The sequence below is a fragment of the Glandiceps talaboti genome, chromosome 18 (assembly GCF_964340395.1).
Source record: "Glandiceps talaboti chromosome 18, keGlaTala1.1, whole genome shotgun sequence".
Taxonomy (NCBI): domain Eukaryota; kingdom Metazoa; phylum Hemichordata; class Enteropneusta; family Spengelidae; genus Glandiceps; species Glandiceps talaboti.
The window spans coordinates 2,598,886-2,613,688 of record NC_135566.1 but is presented as its reverse complement, the minus strand read 5'-3'; the positions used below and the strand labels follow the sequence as shown (position 1 = coordinate 2,613,688).

The following is a 14,803-nucleotide window of genomic DNA, read 5'->3' as shown; positions in this document are numbered from 1 at the left end:
TATGTTATTACCCTGATTGGGATAATGTAGACAGTACACTGTATGTTATTACCCTGATTGGGATAATGTAGACAGTACACTGTATGTTATTACCCTGATTGGGATAATGTAGACAGTACACTGTATGTTATTACCCTGATTGGGATAATGTAGACAGTACACTGTATGTTATTACCCTGATTGGGATAATGTAGACAGTACACTGTATGTTATTACCCTGATTGGGATAATGTAGACAGTACACTGTATGTTATTACCCTGATTGGGATAATGTAGACAGTACACTGTATGTTATTACCCTGATTGGGATAATGTAGACAGTACACTGTATGTTATTACCCTGATTGGGATAATGTAGACAGTACACTGTATGTTATTACCCTGATTGGGATAATGTAGACAGTACACTGTATGTTATTACCCTGATTGGGATAATGTAGACAGTACACTGTATGTTATTACCCTGATTGGGATAATGTAGACAGTACACTGTATGTTATTACCCTGATTGGGATAAAATTATCACGATCGGCAGTCACAAATCTCAGGTATACATTTCAAGTAAGAACCATCAAACAGAACAAGAAATGATAGTATACCAGCTATCTAGATACTCTACTTACCTCCTTTGACTTTCAGTATCTTCCATGTTGCTACATCAGTAAATGTAAACAACATATGTAGGTACAGTGTCAATACTTTACTATCATTTGGAGATTCAGGCTGGAAAATAAAATAAAAACAATCATTTTGTTTCTTTATTGTGTCATTTTTGAACCCTTCTTCGAATGTCTTTTAAAAGCCAATGTCAGATTAGGATTAAAATAAGGGTACAAAAACAGTTGCCTTGCAGCGCTACAGAAACAGTTTGTCCTGAACAAAAGACTGGGTTTATTTTAATCGTTATATACTGATAAGATGGGATTTAAAAAATTGGAGTTATTAGTATAAAACAAAGTAAAGCCATCAACTCACTTTGAGAATCTTCATATACTGACAGCATTGCCATAAAATGTCTTTTAATTGTTGAATCCATAGTAGTACATGGTCTTTAGACAATGCTAGGGAAACATACCAAATCTGACAAAAGATTGATAAATACATTGTAAGTAAGTAAGTAACATTAGTTGATGGGGAAGATGTAGTCATGCCTACATACTCACACCACCACTACCCCCCCCCCCCTCGACATAACACATACATACACATATGTACATACACATACACATAAGACAAGACAAGACAAGACAAGACAAGACAAGACAAGACAAGACAAGACGTCACAACACAACACAACAACACAACACAACACAACACAACACAACACAACACAACACAACACAACACAACACAACACAACACAACACAACACAACACAGCACAACACAACACAACACAACACAACACAACACAACACAACACAACACAACACACATTAACATATTCAACTCTTCAATTCACACAAGATATATGATTGCTTATTCCAAATTAAAACTCCTTTTCATATAACTATACATGTACATTGTCTCTACTAAGTATTCAGATGTAGTTACATGGAAATAAAGTATAACTATTTATAAATCTACATTTAATTAATATGTACCATTGCTCTTAATGTTGTTTATCTTGCAGCAAAACTATCAAAGATTCCTTTTAAACTTTGAAGAATCCAAAAAGTCATCATTTATCAAGCAGGAGTTCTAACATTATAACTAAAATACACTTAATGGTGAGCCATTCTTTCTTTCTCTGTGACAGGAATTGATATAATCTAACAATTTAAATGATGAAAATAACTAATGGTCCATTTTTTTACACACTTTATGAAGTAATTCATATCTTTTCCCTATGTATATAAATAACTCTACAATTAGTCAATGTCACGTAATGTATATACATGTATGTCAGACTTTTAATGTTTTAAGTATGGTACTGTCTATTTACTTTCAAACAAAACACTTTAGGTTCTAGTCTACTAAAAATATTATCACCAGCTCCCTGTAGCATAGCGGTTAGCACACGGGAGGTCACAGGTTCGAATCCCACTGGAAACAGGGGATTTTTCTGTGACCGACCCAAACCCAGGGTGAGTGTTCTACAGACTCGATAGGTAGGCTGTATCACTCAGCCGTGACTCACTCACAAGACAAGTGCGACTTTGGGGGGACTCCTGGAGTAATGACTCGAAAAGTCGGGGATGACTACTCACATGGAGCCCGCAGGTGCTATATTTGTGGGGCCTGGGTGACTCTGGGATAGCCTGTGGACTGTCTGGGAAAGCCTTGACAGTTCCACATCAATGTGATATGGAGCGTGCTACATAGCCCTGTCATGTACTCCCAAACCTGAATGGATCTCTGTAGCATCGTGTGTGTTTGTGTGTATATGTCTGCATAACAGGAAATCGCTGGGAGCAATTCCCAGCACAACATTTTTGTTTTTTAAATCCCTTGTTTTCTACAAAGTGCATATTATAATTATACCTAAAGTTACTGTCTGAGGCTTTTTAGTGAGGTTTACTACTGTAAACCTAAATTAGATATTTATATAAAGTAAAGTTTGCAGTCTCCAGCTATAGTTCTTAGTCTATGTGATCAAACTGGTACAGTATGTTCATAAGATTATAAGATACATCATGTCACGCCACCCTCACTGGCCTCCTTTCTCACCTCAGAGGGATTGACTGATGTGCGAGGGCACCCCATCCTGGCGTACCTTACAGACTATACATGTTCATGTACAAGAGGGCATTTTACTATTTTTAGTCACTATTTATTTTTACAAATAAGTCTTTTACAGCAAAGATTTCCAGGTTTACAGTATAATATTAGAAGAGTACAAACTGGGATATTTGTAGACTCTATCTTTTCTGTTATTGAGATTCTTCAAAACCTGGCAAAACACTGATATAAATTTACACTTCCTTTGAGTTGAATTTTGTTGAGACCATCCAGTTCTCATTTGTATTAACGATACATTTTATACAATTACTTTATTTTCAGTCTTAATGTTCAGCCATATTTAACTGAAATTCCTATAAAGACCTTTCTGGCATGCTTTGTAAGTTTTTTCTTCTTCTTCTTCTAATAATTTACTTTCAACCTAAACATTGACTATTTGTTAAAGCATACCACCTTAAATACTGAAATAAGCCTTTAAAGGGGTGCAAGCTGAGTTTACATGTGTTTGGGCATAGTTTATGCTGCATATTTATCAGGTACTCATAGTATTGTACTTACTGGAGCATACTTAGCCACCACTTGCAATTAACTGAATTTAAGCCTGTTATTAAGATATAACTCACAAACGATCCATTGACGTAATTCATCATATGTATCAAAAAAATTCAAGAAATTTATACCACTATGCAATCAGCTATGCAATCAATTATAATGTTATAGAAAGTACAATGTATGCACTGACATTAAAATCATTTTTAAATAGTTTAATTAAGGTTATTATTCAAGTATTTTCAATTGAGTAAAAACCTTATAAACTCAGATTAAAAAAAAACATTTCAATTAATATTTTTTCACTCAACAGTAAAATACTTATACAAACAGAGTAGCTTAATACATCTTTCATGTTTATTTAAGTTCTTGCTGTCTTATTCAACGTTATTCGATCAATTTTATTTCAGTCTCAACACTAAAAGGTTTGTGTAAACATAATAGCTTAAATACTTCAATACACCTTTTAGACATACATGTTTGACAAGTTCCTGATGTTTTATTAAAGCCCATCCAATCATTCTCTCTTGTCAGTCTCAAAGCTAAAATATTTGTGCAAACTAAGCAGCTTAAAAACACTTCTTTCAATATACATATTTTTAGACCTTCTTGATTAAATTTTATAATCAATTTCAACAATAAAATATCTGTTAAAACACATCAATATAAATACACCTTTTAAATATACATGTTTTATAAATTCCTGGTTTGTTATTACATTTTATCAATTACTTTCTTTTTAGCCTGAATGATAAAATATTTGTCTGGACACAGTGCTTTAAATACTTAAACACATCTTTCAGGTTAGAAGGCTATGAAAATCAATCAAGTTATATGTAATGATTAGATATTCAATATTGCAGGTGTTCTAGTGATGGAATGATGGCTTTAAATAGAGCCATAAAACTACTTATTTATGACATAATAAGTCTCATTAATATTACTAAAATTGATTGTCAACCTGACAAACCAGTAGGAATGTCATACCTGTAAAGTGTCTTTCATGTCATATGCAGGTTTACTTTATTCAATGCTTTAGGTTATTCATAACCTTTTATACATAACATGATGGGGCCATTACTCTTAAGTATGAAATATGTTTATTGTTCATGCTCCAAATTTAAGTGTTTTTTCTGGAGCAAGTTTTCTTAAGTAGTGCACACAGCCAAGGTTAGGATTCTCCTAAGGGCAGTAGTGAAAGATTCTTTATTAGGTTCTTGTAACCATATGCTAAATGACTGATTACAGTAGTATACAGGTACATCACAATCAATCTAGCAGTCTAGCAGTAATGCAGCTAACTCTGTCTCCAAAGTGTTTTTCTGTATAATTATTTCCATACTGTAGAATGGAAAGGGGGCCCTAAATTAATGAATAAACTAAAAGCATTCATTACTGAAAAAGTCATGTTCTCACATCCTGGCAGTTTGAGAGTATAGGACAAGAAGTGTGGGATCAATTCAATCTCACACTGAACCAATCCAGAATACAGAAGATACAAGTAAAATAATCCCAATGGTTAGACTAGGATGGAATATCTGGAATATCTCACCTTCAGCTCACCTGAGACAAAAATTCCCTGACTCGTGTCAGATATTACATCTCAACCCACTGAGGTGTGTGATTCTATTCATCTCACGAAATAGTCAGTTTTGATTTTCTAACCATACATAGTATTTTACTTGTATGTAATTTATAATTCATGAAAGAAGGTCATTATTATGCAATCTTCAATATTGAATTTGTGATTTTAAAATTTTTGCAAAGAATAACAAAGATTGTTTTTTATCATTGGGTTTTGTTTTCTGTTATTTACAATTCATGAAATACAGCCATACATGGCCCACGCAATTTTTATGAAACATGTGTTTTGAATTTGTTATTTTATAATTTCAGAATTTTTTATAAATATGAAAAGATGAATAAAGTGTATAACAGTAGATTACATTTATTTTCAGCATCTTATATAAAAATATTGATTGATCTGGAAGTAACCATGAAATCATAACCAATGATGCTACGCATATTTACTAAAAGACTTCAGAATACATTCATGGTGAATACTGCAAAAACATATATTGGTTGAATCTCAGTATATTGATTCTATGTGTAATTTGACTCTACGGCGGAGTTAAAATTTCAAATAAAGCTTATTTTGCCAGTTGAGTGACATGAAGACATTCACTGTGGTGTTTAGCTAGGGTAGTAAGTAGGTAAAACCTACCCAAGTTTCCATTTCACTCAATACCAGAGTTCCCGAACATAAGTATGGTAAATAGTATGGGAAACTATGCCATCTCTACCTGGTTTCGGTTTCCTCTTTTCTGTTACCAGGGTTACCCAACATTAATAAAATCATTGCCAAACTATAATATAGCAACTAATACTGTTCTGTATTCAAATATAATGGGGCAGGCAGCATTTACAAGCAAATCTATCTTCTCTTTATACATAATAATGATAATGTACATATATAATTTTTCAGTACTTTTGAACAATTTTGCCTACCAATGATAATGATTCATGTATCTGTAATTTAGATTGTAAAAAGAAACATGAAATTCTGAAATCATTCTTTACTAATTTCCCCATCTCAACCAGATTTTGTTTGTAAGCTTGTTTGATATTTCTGTATAGGTTATATCTTAATATCTGTTTCTGAGTGTATGTATTTTGGGCCTCTAGCCTGAGCCAAACAATAAAAACACAATACACAGATTTTTTTTCTAAGACATAATTATACCAGCGCCAGTAATATCAAAGAAAAATCATGGAAAGTAATAGCAATTTTGAACATTTTGACTCATATTTTGAACACAGCAAAACCAGAGATGTAGACACATATTGTCATGACATAGAAATACGTTGTCATGAAGTAGAACAGCCAGGGTATAAATTCCATATATTTTTGTTCAACTTGGCTTGTGCATGGTATTAATTCTAATAGTAATACTATAACTATACCTGGATGAACATGACAAAAGGGTTCAAAATCATTACCATAAACATTAATATGTGTATATTCATATGAATTGCCTTTCTTTCAATTTTTTGACAGCCTCAGGCTGAAGGTAAAATATCAAATATCTTCAAGTATACCTAATAATATATCATATGCAATTTATTAGCTAATAAAAATAATAAGTCATATTACCTTAGGCTCCCCTTCAGCTTCCATACATGCCACAATATAACGACATAATTTTTCAAATCTCTGGAAAAAATAGGAATCATGTCAAAATTTATTCTGAGACTGAAAAAGTTTATGATTTGAAAATAAATCACTTAAAGTGTAGAGTAAAAAGGCCATGAAATGTAGCATTCAAGTAACACACATACATCATTGATATTTATTTTAAGAATCAAATTAACTTTCCCTGAAGTAGAGTCTAACAAGAGTAATTAATTGTCAATTCATTTATCACATTAGCTGTTTGACAAATGAAACCACAGTGGGAAAGACAGCAATGAAGTCAGGTACTGGCAAATGAAACCACGGTGGAGCATGAATGTAGTAGTCTGGGAAAGACAGCAATGAAGTCAGGTACTGGCAAATGAAACCACGGTGGAGCATGAATGTAGTAGTCTGGGAAAGACAGCAATGAAGTCAGGTACTGGCAAATGAAACCACAGTGGAGTATGAATGTAGTAGTCTGGGAAAGACAGCAATGAAGTCAGGTACTGGCAAATGAAACCACGGTGGAGCATGAATGTAGTAGTCTGGGAAAGACAGCAATGGAGTCAGGTACTGGCAAATGAAACCACAGTGGAGTATGAATGTAGTAGTCTGGGAAAGACAGCAATGAAGTCAGGTACTGGTAAATGAAACCACAGTGGAGTATGAATGTAGTAGTCTGGGAAAGACAGCAATGAAGTCAGGTTCTGGCAAATGAAACCACAGTGGAGTATGAATGTAGTAGTCTGGGAAAGACAGCAATGAAGTCAGGTACTGGCAAATGAAACCACAGTGGAGCATGAATGTAGTAGTCTGGGAAAGACAGCAATGAAATCAGGTACTGGCAAATGAAAACACAGTGGAGTATGAACGTAGTAGTCTGAGAAAGACAGCAATGAAGTCAGGTACTGGCAAATGAAACCACGGTGGAGTATGAATGTAGTAGTCTGGGAAAGACAGCAATGAAGTCAGGTACTGGTAAATGAAACCACAGTGGAGTATGAATGTAGTAGTCGGGGAAAGACAGCAATGAAGTCAGGTACTGGCAAATGAAACCACAGTGGAGTATGAATGTAGTAGTCTGGGAAAGACAGCAATGAAGTCAGGTACTGGCAAATGAAACCACAGTGGAGTATGAATGTAGTAGTCTGAGAAAGACAGCAATGAAGTCAGGTACTGGCAAATGAAACCACAGTGGAGTATGAATGTAGTAGTCTGGGAAAGACAGCAATGAAGTCAGGTACTGGCAAATGAAACCACAGTGGAGTATGAATGTAGTAGTCTGGGAAAGACAGCAATGAAGTCAGGTACTGGCAAATGAAACCACAGTGGAGTATGAATGTAGTAGTCTGGGAAAAATTGCAGGTAGAAGGATAATGCTACAAAGAAGTATTGACTTACAGACTACAGTAAAGAATTGCATGTAATGTAAGAGTTACAGTACATCATGTGATTCAAAATCTGTACAACAAACTTGAATAATATATTTATTGTGAACACATTAGAGCAAGTCATATCCAGTTGGACATTTCAACCTACAAATCCAGTTCTACATTATTAACTTGACGTAACATGAATACTTAAAAAAGAAATCATTTTCCCCTTTCTTCTCCTTTTTTTAGACAATATGACATGATAATAAGTAAACACTTTTTACTTTTACATAGTCTGGGGAAAAGGTTAACATTTGCTGTGAGAGAAATTGCATTTCTCTGTGTTTGAAATGGCCCAGTCTGTAACTTAAATTTAATTTTTGAAATATACTTGTGTTATTTCAACCATTGAAATATACTGAACCATGTCTAGAAACTTGTATATACATGTAGAGCTCTCACTAGCAATTCTTATATGATAGAACAAAGACATTATTTCTTTGGTACCATAATTTTGAAAAAGTGTCACATTTTGAAATCTCTCTTTACCCACCCACCTCTATCACCTTGTGTCAACTCAGACTTTTCTCAAAGGAAGGTTTAATGTGTATTGTGTATATTTTGCAAATTGACTTAAATCAAGAATGGGGATCTCAATTACAGACTTTTGACACTTTTAATTTATCTGGTTATGCACAGAGTGAAGTATTTCATTTAACATATCTAACAAACCTGATTAAAGGGTCAAGTCTTAACATGAACCTTTATTTAGTACTCTATCTGAACAGGACAGTGTGTACATCAATAGTATCTTACTTTATATTAATGAAAATGCTATGAAAACGTGATTTGACAAAATAATTCTTAAACTGATAATTCTCTTACCTCCCTATCTTTCTTTTCATTGAAGACAAACAAAAATCCCTTTACTGCTAGGAAGAAATCAAGTGCTGCAACACAAAACAACAAAATAGTTTTCACTGATGAGATTTCAAATATGTCAATATAAGGATACATTTATGAAAGAATTTCATAACATCCATCACTTTCAAAATAATTCATGTTTCTCACACAAATACTAATTCTCTGGCATACTTAAAAATCCTATGTATGGTAACTATAGGTAATTCATATTTTGTGTATTTCTACTATAAACTCAAGCTGTGTGCAGATTTGAAAGCTCTTAATGCACTTTTTCTATTCATCACACTTTTGAAAATTGATGTATTATGACATAAGAAATCATATACAAATCTAGAAAATAGCAAGACTTCTGTAAACCGTTATGATAATTGATGTATTATGATCTAAGAAATCATTAGAAAATACCAAGACTTCTGTACACTCAGTTCCACTTCACTATAAAAATGTGAAGATCAGCTAAAATTTCTAATTTTGTGTTTTTTAAATTTCCAATATGCTTCAATAATTGAAGTCAGCTTACCTGGACTGAACTTTGAAGGAGTTGCTTGACTTTTATTATTCTGTGATATTTCATTGATGATAACATCAAGCTGTGTGGTGAGCTTTAATCGAATTCTCTGTCTTGCTTGGTAACCTCTCACTAAAGCCTACAATAGAAGACAGATTGAAAGTATTTTATATTAGACTTTTTTGTTTCTTTGCACATTGAAAGGGACCTCAATTATAGAATATGTGCGGCTTTTTTGAGGTCTATATACTGTAGACAATAACTACATATTCGTATATTAAACATGTATGCAAAAAAGAAGAATTCCTAAGCTTACACAATACGAATAAAATCAGCAAACAGCCATTTATGAAAATACCACTGTTTTCCACTGAAATTAATGATAGAGTTATCAGAAATTTGTATTATAACAAAATAATACAATTATATTAATCAGTTATTGAGATATTTTAAAGAAATTACAGGTTAGAACCCATCACATGTAAAGGCTAGTCTATCTGCTACACCTCGGATGTTCTTCCGATACAATACGACACACGACCGACCATCGCTATCGAGTATGTTCGGGCAAGCCCTCACTGCGAACTTCGTTCGCTTATAGTATCGAAAGAAAGCCCGAACGTCTAGCAGCAAGACTAATGTAAAGGCCTGAGGAGAACACTTAAGTTACTCTAAATTAACATATTTGGAATTCACAAGGGCAGACTGAAATATTCATACAGAAGGTTAATAAAAATAATCAAATGTCTTACGGTAGTTCAATACTGTCTTACTGCTCTATACACGCAGAGGTAATGTTGAGAAAGATTTATCAAGTTGTAAGTCTAGATGTAAGTTACATCTCTTACAGTGATCCTCAGTGTTACATACATGTCACAAGGCTTACTTAGTATCAATTAACCTCATTGCATTGGAGGATGTTATACTTTGATCATGAATAATTTAGCTTAGTAACTCATTTGAATGAAATAACATAATTGATCTAGTCAACATTTTGCAATTTGAAACTTGTGCAAATGGTGTCATAGCAAAACTGAAGATTAAGTCCATGCGGTTACTATAGGAGACGCAATTTAACTCATGGTTACACTAGCCATTCTCACAAGACATGGGTTGCTAAAAGTTAAATATTGTAATTATCTACAAAAGAAACAGCTGATAAGTATAATTAATGGTATACCTGTATTTTGATTGAAGCATCCTCCTTATTCTTCTGATGTGCCCTCTCTTCACGTGCTGCTTTTTGTTTGTCAAGAAAATCATTCTTCTTCTTTGAGTCAACTTTGCTGAACATTTTGAAACCTGTAAGTGTAAATCATGAGTTCAACTATTATTATTACCACAAAAGTAAGGTAGGCAATGAAAGTAACTTTTTCCCCTCACACAGTGTTTTCTGTGTCTTCAGTAACAATTCTACACATTCAATCTCATTGGTTCTATATATCAACATCATTCACATGCATAATATCCAAATTCATATTAGACAAGGAAAACTGATTAAAATGTTTCAGTTAGCTTGCATGTGTTATCAACGTCTGTACACTGTTTGTAAGGTATTACGAAATTCTTTGTCAAAGACATACAAACACATCAGATAACATAATTAACTTTCTACTTTTGTATATCCTGTTTACACTATGATCTGTGCCTTTGTTTTGCTGTCTCACTGACTGCTTCTAATTACTATGAACAGCAACCTAATTTATCCCCCAATGGCAGTAATCAGCATGCCTGTTTTCGTAGATATTTTTATAATATTCACTATATGTCATGTCATTCTTGTGCTCATCTCAATGAGGACACATCCACATTGACATTCAAATTAGGCTGACCATGGAGATAGAATCTTATATCCTTCTACCTCCATGGGCTGACGTAACATTATCCCTCCCCATTGCAACCCATCAGTTTGAGTGCATTTGTTCAAACCAATCTGTTTGAGCATATAATTTTCAGACCAACATTAATCAGCTGTTGTTGATGGCATTAAGGAGCACCGGTTATACCCAGTCAGTAAGAAGGCTTTGCCTTCTTACTAACTTGTGATGTAAACAGGATACCATTTATAGTGCTTATCTTAGGATACACTGTATATGTACACTAAATATTACATTTATAACAATTAACATTGTTGATCTTGATGAAATAAATCAATAATTTCTGAAAAAAAGTACATGAGGTTTCTTGGTTATGAATATTTACAAGAAATAACAGGAAATAGAAATGGTATAAAGGTTATATTTGTACATGTAGGAATTCAAGCACTGATTGTGAACTGGCAACATCCGTCAATTTCAATGCAGTTTGCTTTCTACATTTCACTTCATAATGTATGGAATATGTGTTATCTTTGGCTTTAGGTCTGAACGTCTAAACATTACATGCATATGACTTTCACAATGTAATGATGTATGTATCTTGGAAACTTTTTTAATGTAATGCAATATTTATAAATATGGAAGAAAAATAACTTCATTAGAATTTAGACTCACTGCTAAATACCACAGTAAAATTCACTACATGTACTGGGTTCCACTGAGAAGATTTGGAAGAATCTTACATGTACCATGGATGTATCCTAATACATCCATGCATGTACTTATTTCTTGACATTACATTTTGATTGCATAATATATTTACTACATAAGGTTACCGATGATGATTTTGTATTCAAATGTACACTGAGGAATATACAGAGTACACGTCCCGGTAGCAACGTCTACTGTCTAACGTAGTATGTACGGAGCAAACCGTGCATTCAGGAAGGGCTGGGCGAACAGTCCAGGAACTGAGGAAGAGATCGCCACACGATTCCTTGTCGGACTACAAACAATGAGTGTACTGCCAAGGAGGGCATCAGATTGCAAATAATTTTTAATTACGAAGTACGAACACGGCATTATATCGTTATAATTATTCACCACAAGTGTGACATTTTAGGCGACGTTGAAAATGATCACAATAACTCACACGATCCCACTAGCACTGTCACTATTTTGTGCGACCACCTGAGCACAGCGTCGGTTCGACTCACGATCTCTCGGATGAGATAGAAGAATGAACTTTTGCCACTTATCGTGATAAATATTTGACGTAATTTAAATCAACATGAGAATATCAGCTCACCTGTTTGATCACAAAGTTTAGATTTATAGTTTTGAAGAAAGTCTGTCAATTTCTACGAAAGTTTACGTCAAAATTGTAAATAGACATCTTCGGTAAAGGCATCCTACTCGACAGCTCGCCATTTTGGATGTACTTTAATTGACTCCCTAGGTGATTAAATAATACTCTTTTGAAACTATTTTATTCCATGGTATAAAATTGTATAAAGCAAATTGTAGGGCCCAAGAGAGCATACATTTTTTTGGAGGAAAACACTAGGTTGCCGTCATCTGTTTTATTTTATACTGAATATTTTAAAGAAATCCAAACCGGAAATTGATATTGTTAAAAGACTTAAAGGGCCTTAATTCACCAAAACTCGATTGCACGTGTAAAAACGTGCCGTGGTGTTTTTATTTTGATATTCTTGTTATTTAGGATTTACGTCAGCAACTAGCAGATAACGATGAGCAGAATAATCGTTAAAAACCTACCGAAGGGGGTAAGTTCACAATGTTAGCCTAAACACGCACATGGTCCAACCAAAACGGAGCAAATCACACACATCATATTTTCCTGTAATCATAATGCTGTATTGTTGTCTTTGAATTTTGATACCAATATAGGAAAATATGACATCCCACCAATCTACTGTGACATCATCACAGAAGGTGGACAGTTAGATGTATATAACTGACAAGTAATTTCACACCTGAATTTACATATATTGCTGCTAACATTTTCACACCTCTGGTTACTCAACACCTCCACTCCAGTAATTTGGATCATTCTGTCAGATCCAGTTAGACACTGAAGAAGGACAAGTGATTTGTTTGAAACATGTCTGTTTCTTAATCAAAAGTGGAAGAAGAGAACTTGTGTATGAATCTTAGTGTTTCCATGATGATTAAACATAGTATTATATTTGACATAATTAATGTTCAGATTTCAAGGGTGATATGTGGATAGCGATAGTAACAATATCGTGGTTGTAGTCAACATAGGCACTTGATACAGCTAAGGAGATCTGAGACAAATCAAAAAGAGGAAGAGTAAAGAAAATAGTTTATATTTTTCCAATTGTGTCAAAATGTGTGTGTGGTAGTGATTGATGATGATGATGATGATGATGATGATGATGATGATGATGATGTTGATGATGGTTGTGGTGGTGATGAATGAGGGTGATTATGATGGTGGTGGTGGTGGTGGTGGTGGTGGTGGTGGTGGTGGTGGTGGTAGTAGTAGTGGTGGTGGTGACGATGACGTCAACGACGATAAAGATGACAACGTCAATGATGAATGAGGATGATGGTTGGGGCATTGTACTTTGAGTATATATTCATACTTTACATTTCTATGCATGTCTTCAATGACATTGAAATTGACTTCTTGTGTTGCTGACTCAGCTGATTGCAATATACCTTAGGCTAGGAGTTTCCATGACATATATCATGTTTATACTTTCATATCAGTATATACGGTACATGTTATGGAATCATTATGCAATACCAGCCACCGCCTGGTTTTAGTTCTTCCATTTGCTAGTGATGGTTAAAGTATCTGAATTAGTACTGATAGTACATTACAGACATATTAATCCTTACAGTATGGATATAGGTTTTGTGAACCGAGGTAACGTACAGTGGAAGGGCCCGATCCGCAAGCCATATACCACTGAGGTATGCAAAACCCATGTCCAAGCTTCAAAGGTTTAACATACCAGCTATAACCTATGTAACAGTAAACTGGCATGGGAACATCATTTGAATCACATAAACACATAAATTGATAGTGAAAAAGTGTGCCCTCTAATGATAGCCAAATTTCGTTGTTGTGAGTCAAAATGATAAAAAACTGGGATTTCTTGTGAGTCACCACATAGTAAGAGATAGAGGAACACTAAATGTTGGTGCGTCACTAGAAATTGTGTGCGTCAGTGGCGTGTCAAATTGGCTTAGAGGGCACACTATAGTGAAACATTATACAATGCATGAAAATATCAAAACCAGATCACTGAGCAAACAGATATTGATGAGCATGCCACTTGCCATATATGGGCAAAGTGTGGCTGGGCGTGAGATGGAAATTATTGCATGGGTTTGATGTGTGACTCACATAGGAAGTAACACTGGGTACATGATAAAGACCATAGTGGACTAACTAATAGTTGGTTAGTCTAACTCAGCTAAATTAAGAAAATGACGCTATAATATTTGTATTTACATATATGTGAGTATATACAGATAACAATTTTATAATTTATTTCTGTAGTTCAAAGAAGAAAGGTTTCAGAATCTGTTTTCATCTCAAGGTGAAGTGACTGATGTACAGCTGAAATACACAAATAATGGAGTTTTTAGACAATTTGGTTTTATTGGCTACAAGACACAGGACCAAGCCGTGGCAGCTCTTAAGTTTTACAACAATAGTTTTATAGATAGTTCAAAAATACAGGTTTGTATATGTACTAACGTGTATAGTTTAA

The 14,803-nt window shown here is 34.2% G+C and overlaps 2 protein-coding genes across 2 annotated transcripts in view; one reads left to right on the top strand and one right to left on the bottom strand.

The window, feature by feature from the left end:
• The window catches only part of LOC144448858 (ubiquitin-protein ligase E3B-like), a 36,212-nt gene extending 23,759 nt beyond the window's left edge, over nucleotides 1–12,453 (bottom strand). Inside the window, exons 1-7 of the mRNA XM_078139170.1 lie at nucleotides 12,337–12,453; nucleotides 10,391–10,512; nucleotides 9,223–9,349; nucleotides 8,664–8,728; nucleotides 6,385–6,444; nucleotides 976–1,080; nucleotides 624–723 (exon numbers count right to left, since the gene is read on the bottom strand). Coding sequence (XP_077995296.1) covers nucleotides 624–723; nucleotides 976–1,080; nucleotides 6,385–6,444; nucleotides 8,664–8,728; nucleotides 9,223–9,349; nucleotides 10,391–10,504 — 571 coding nt within the window. The 5' untranslated portion in view covers nucleotides 10,505–10,512; nucleotides 12,337–12,453. The remainder of the gene's footprint in view (nucleotides 1–623; nucleotides 724–975; nucleotides 1,081–6,384; nucleotides 6,445–8,663; nucleotides 8,729–9,222; nucleotides 9,350–10,390; nucleotides 10,513–12,336) is intronic.
• A 229-nt stretch (nucleotides 12,454–12,682) lies between these two features.
• The window catches only part of LOC144448888 (putative RNA-binding protein 19), an 83,511-nt gene continuing 81,390 nt past the window's right edge, over nucleotides 12,683–14,803 (top strand). The window contains exons 1-2 of the mRNA XM_078139230.1: nucleotides 12,683–12,817; nucleotides 14,590–14,772. Coding sequence (XP_077995356.1) covers nucleotides 12,782–12,817; nucleotides 14,590–14,772 — 219 coding nt within the window. The 5' untranslated portion in view covers nucleotides 12,683–12,781. The remainder of the gene's footprint in view (nucleotides 12,818–14,589; nucleotides 14,773–14,803) is intronic.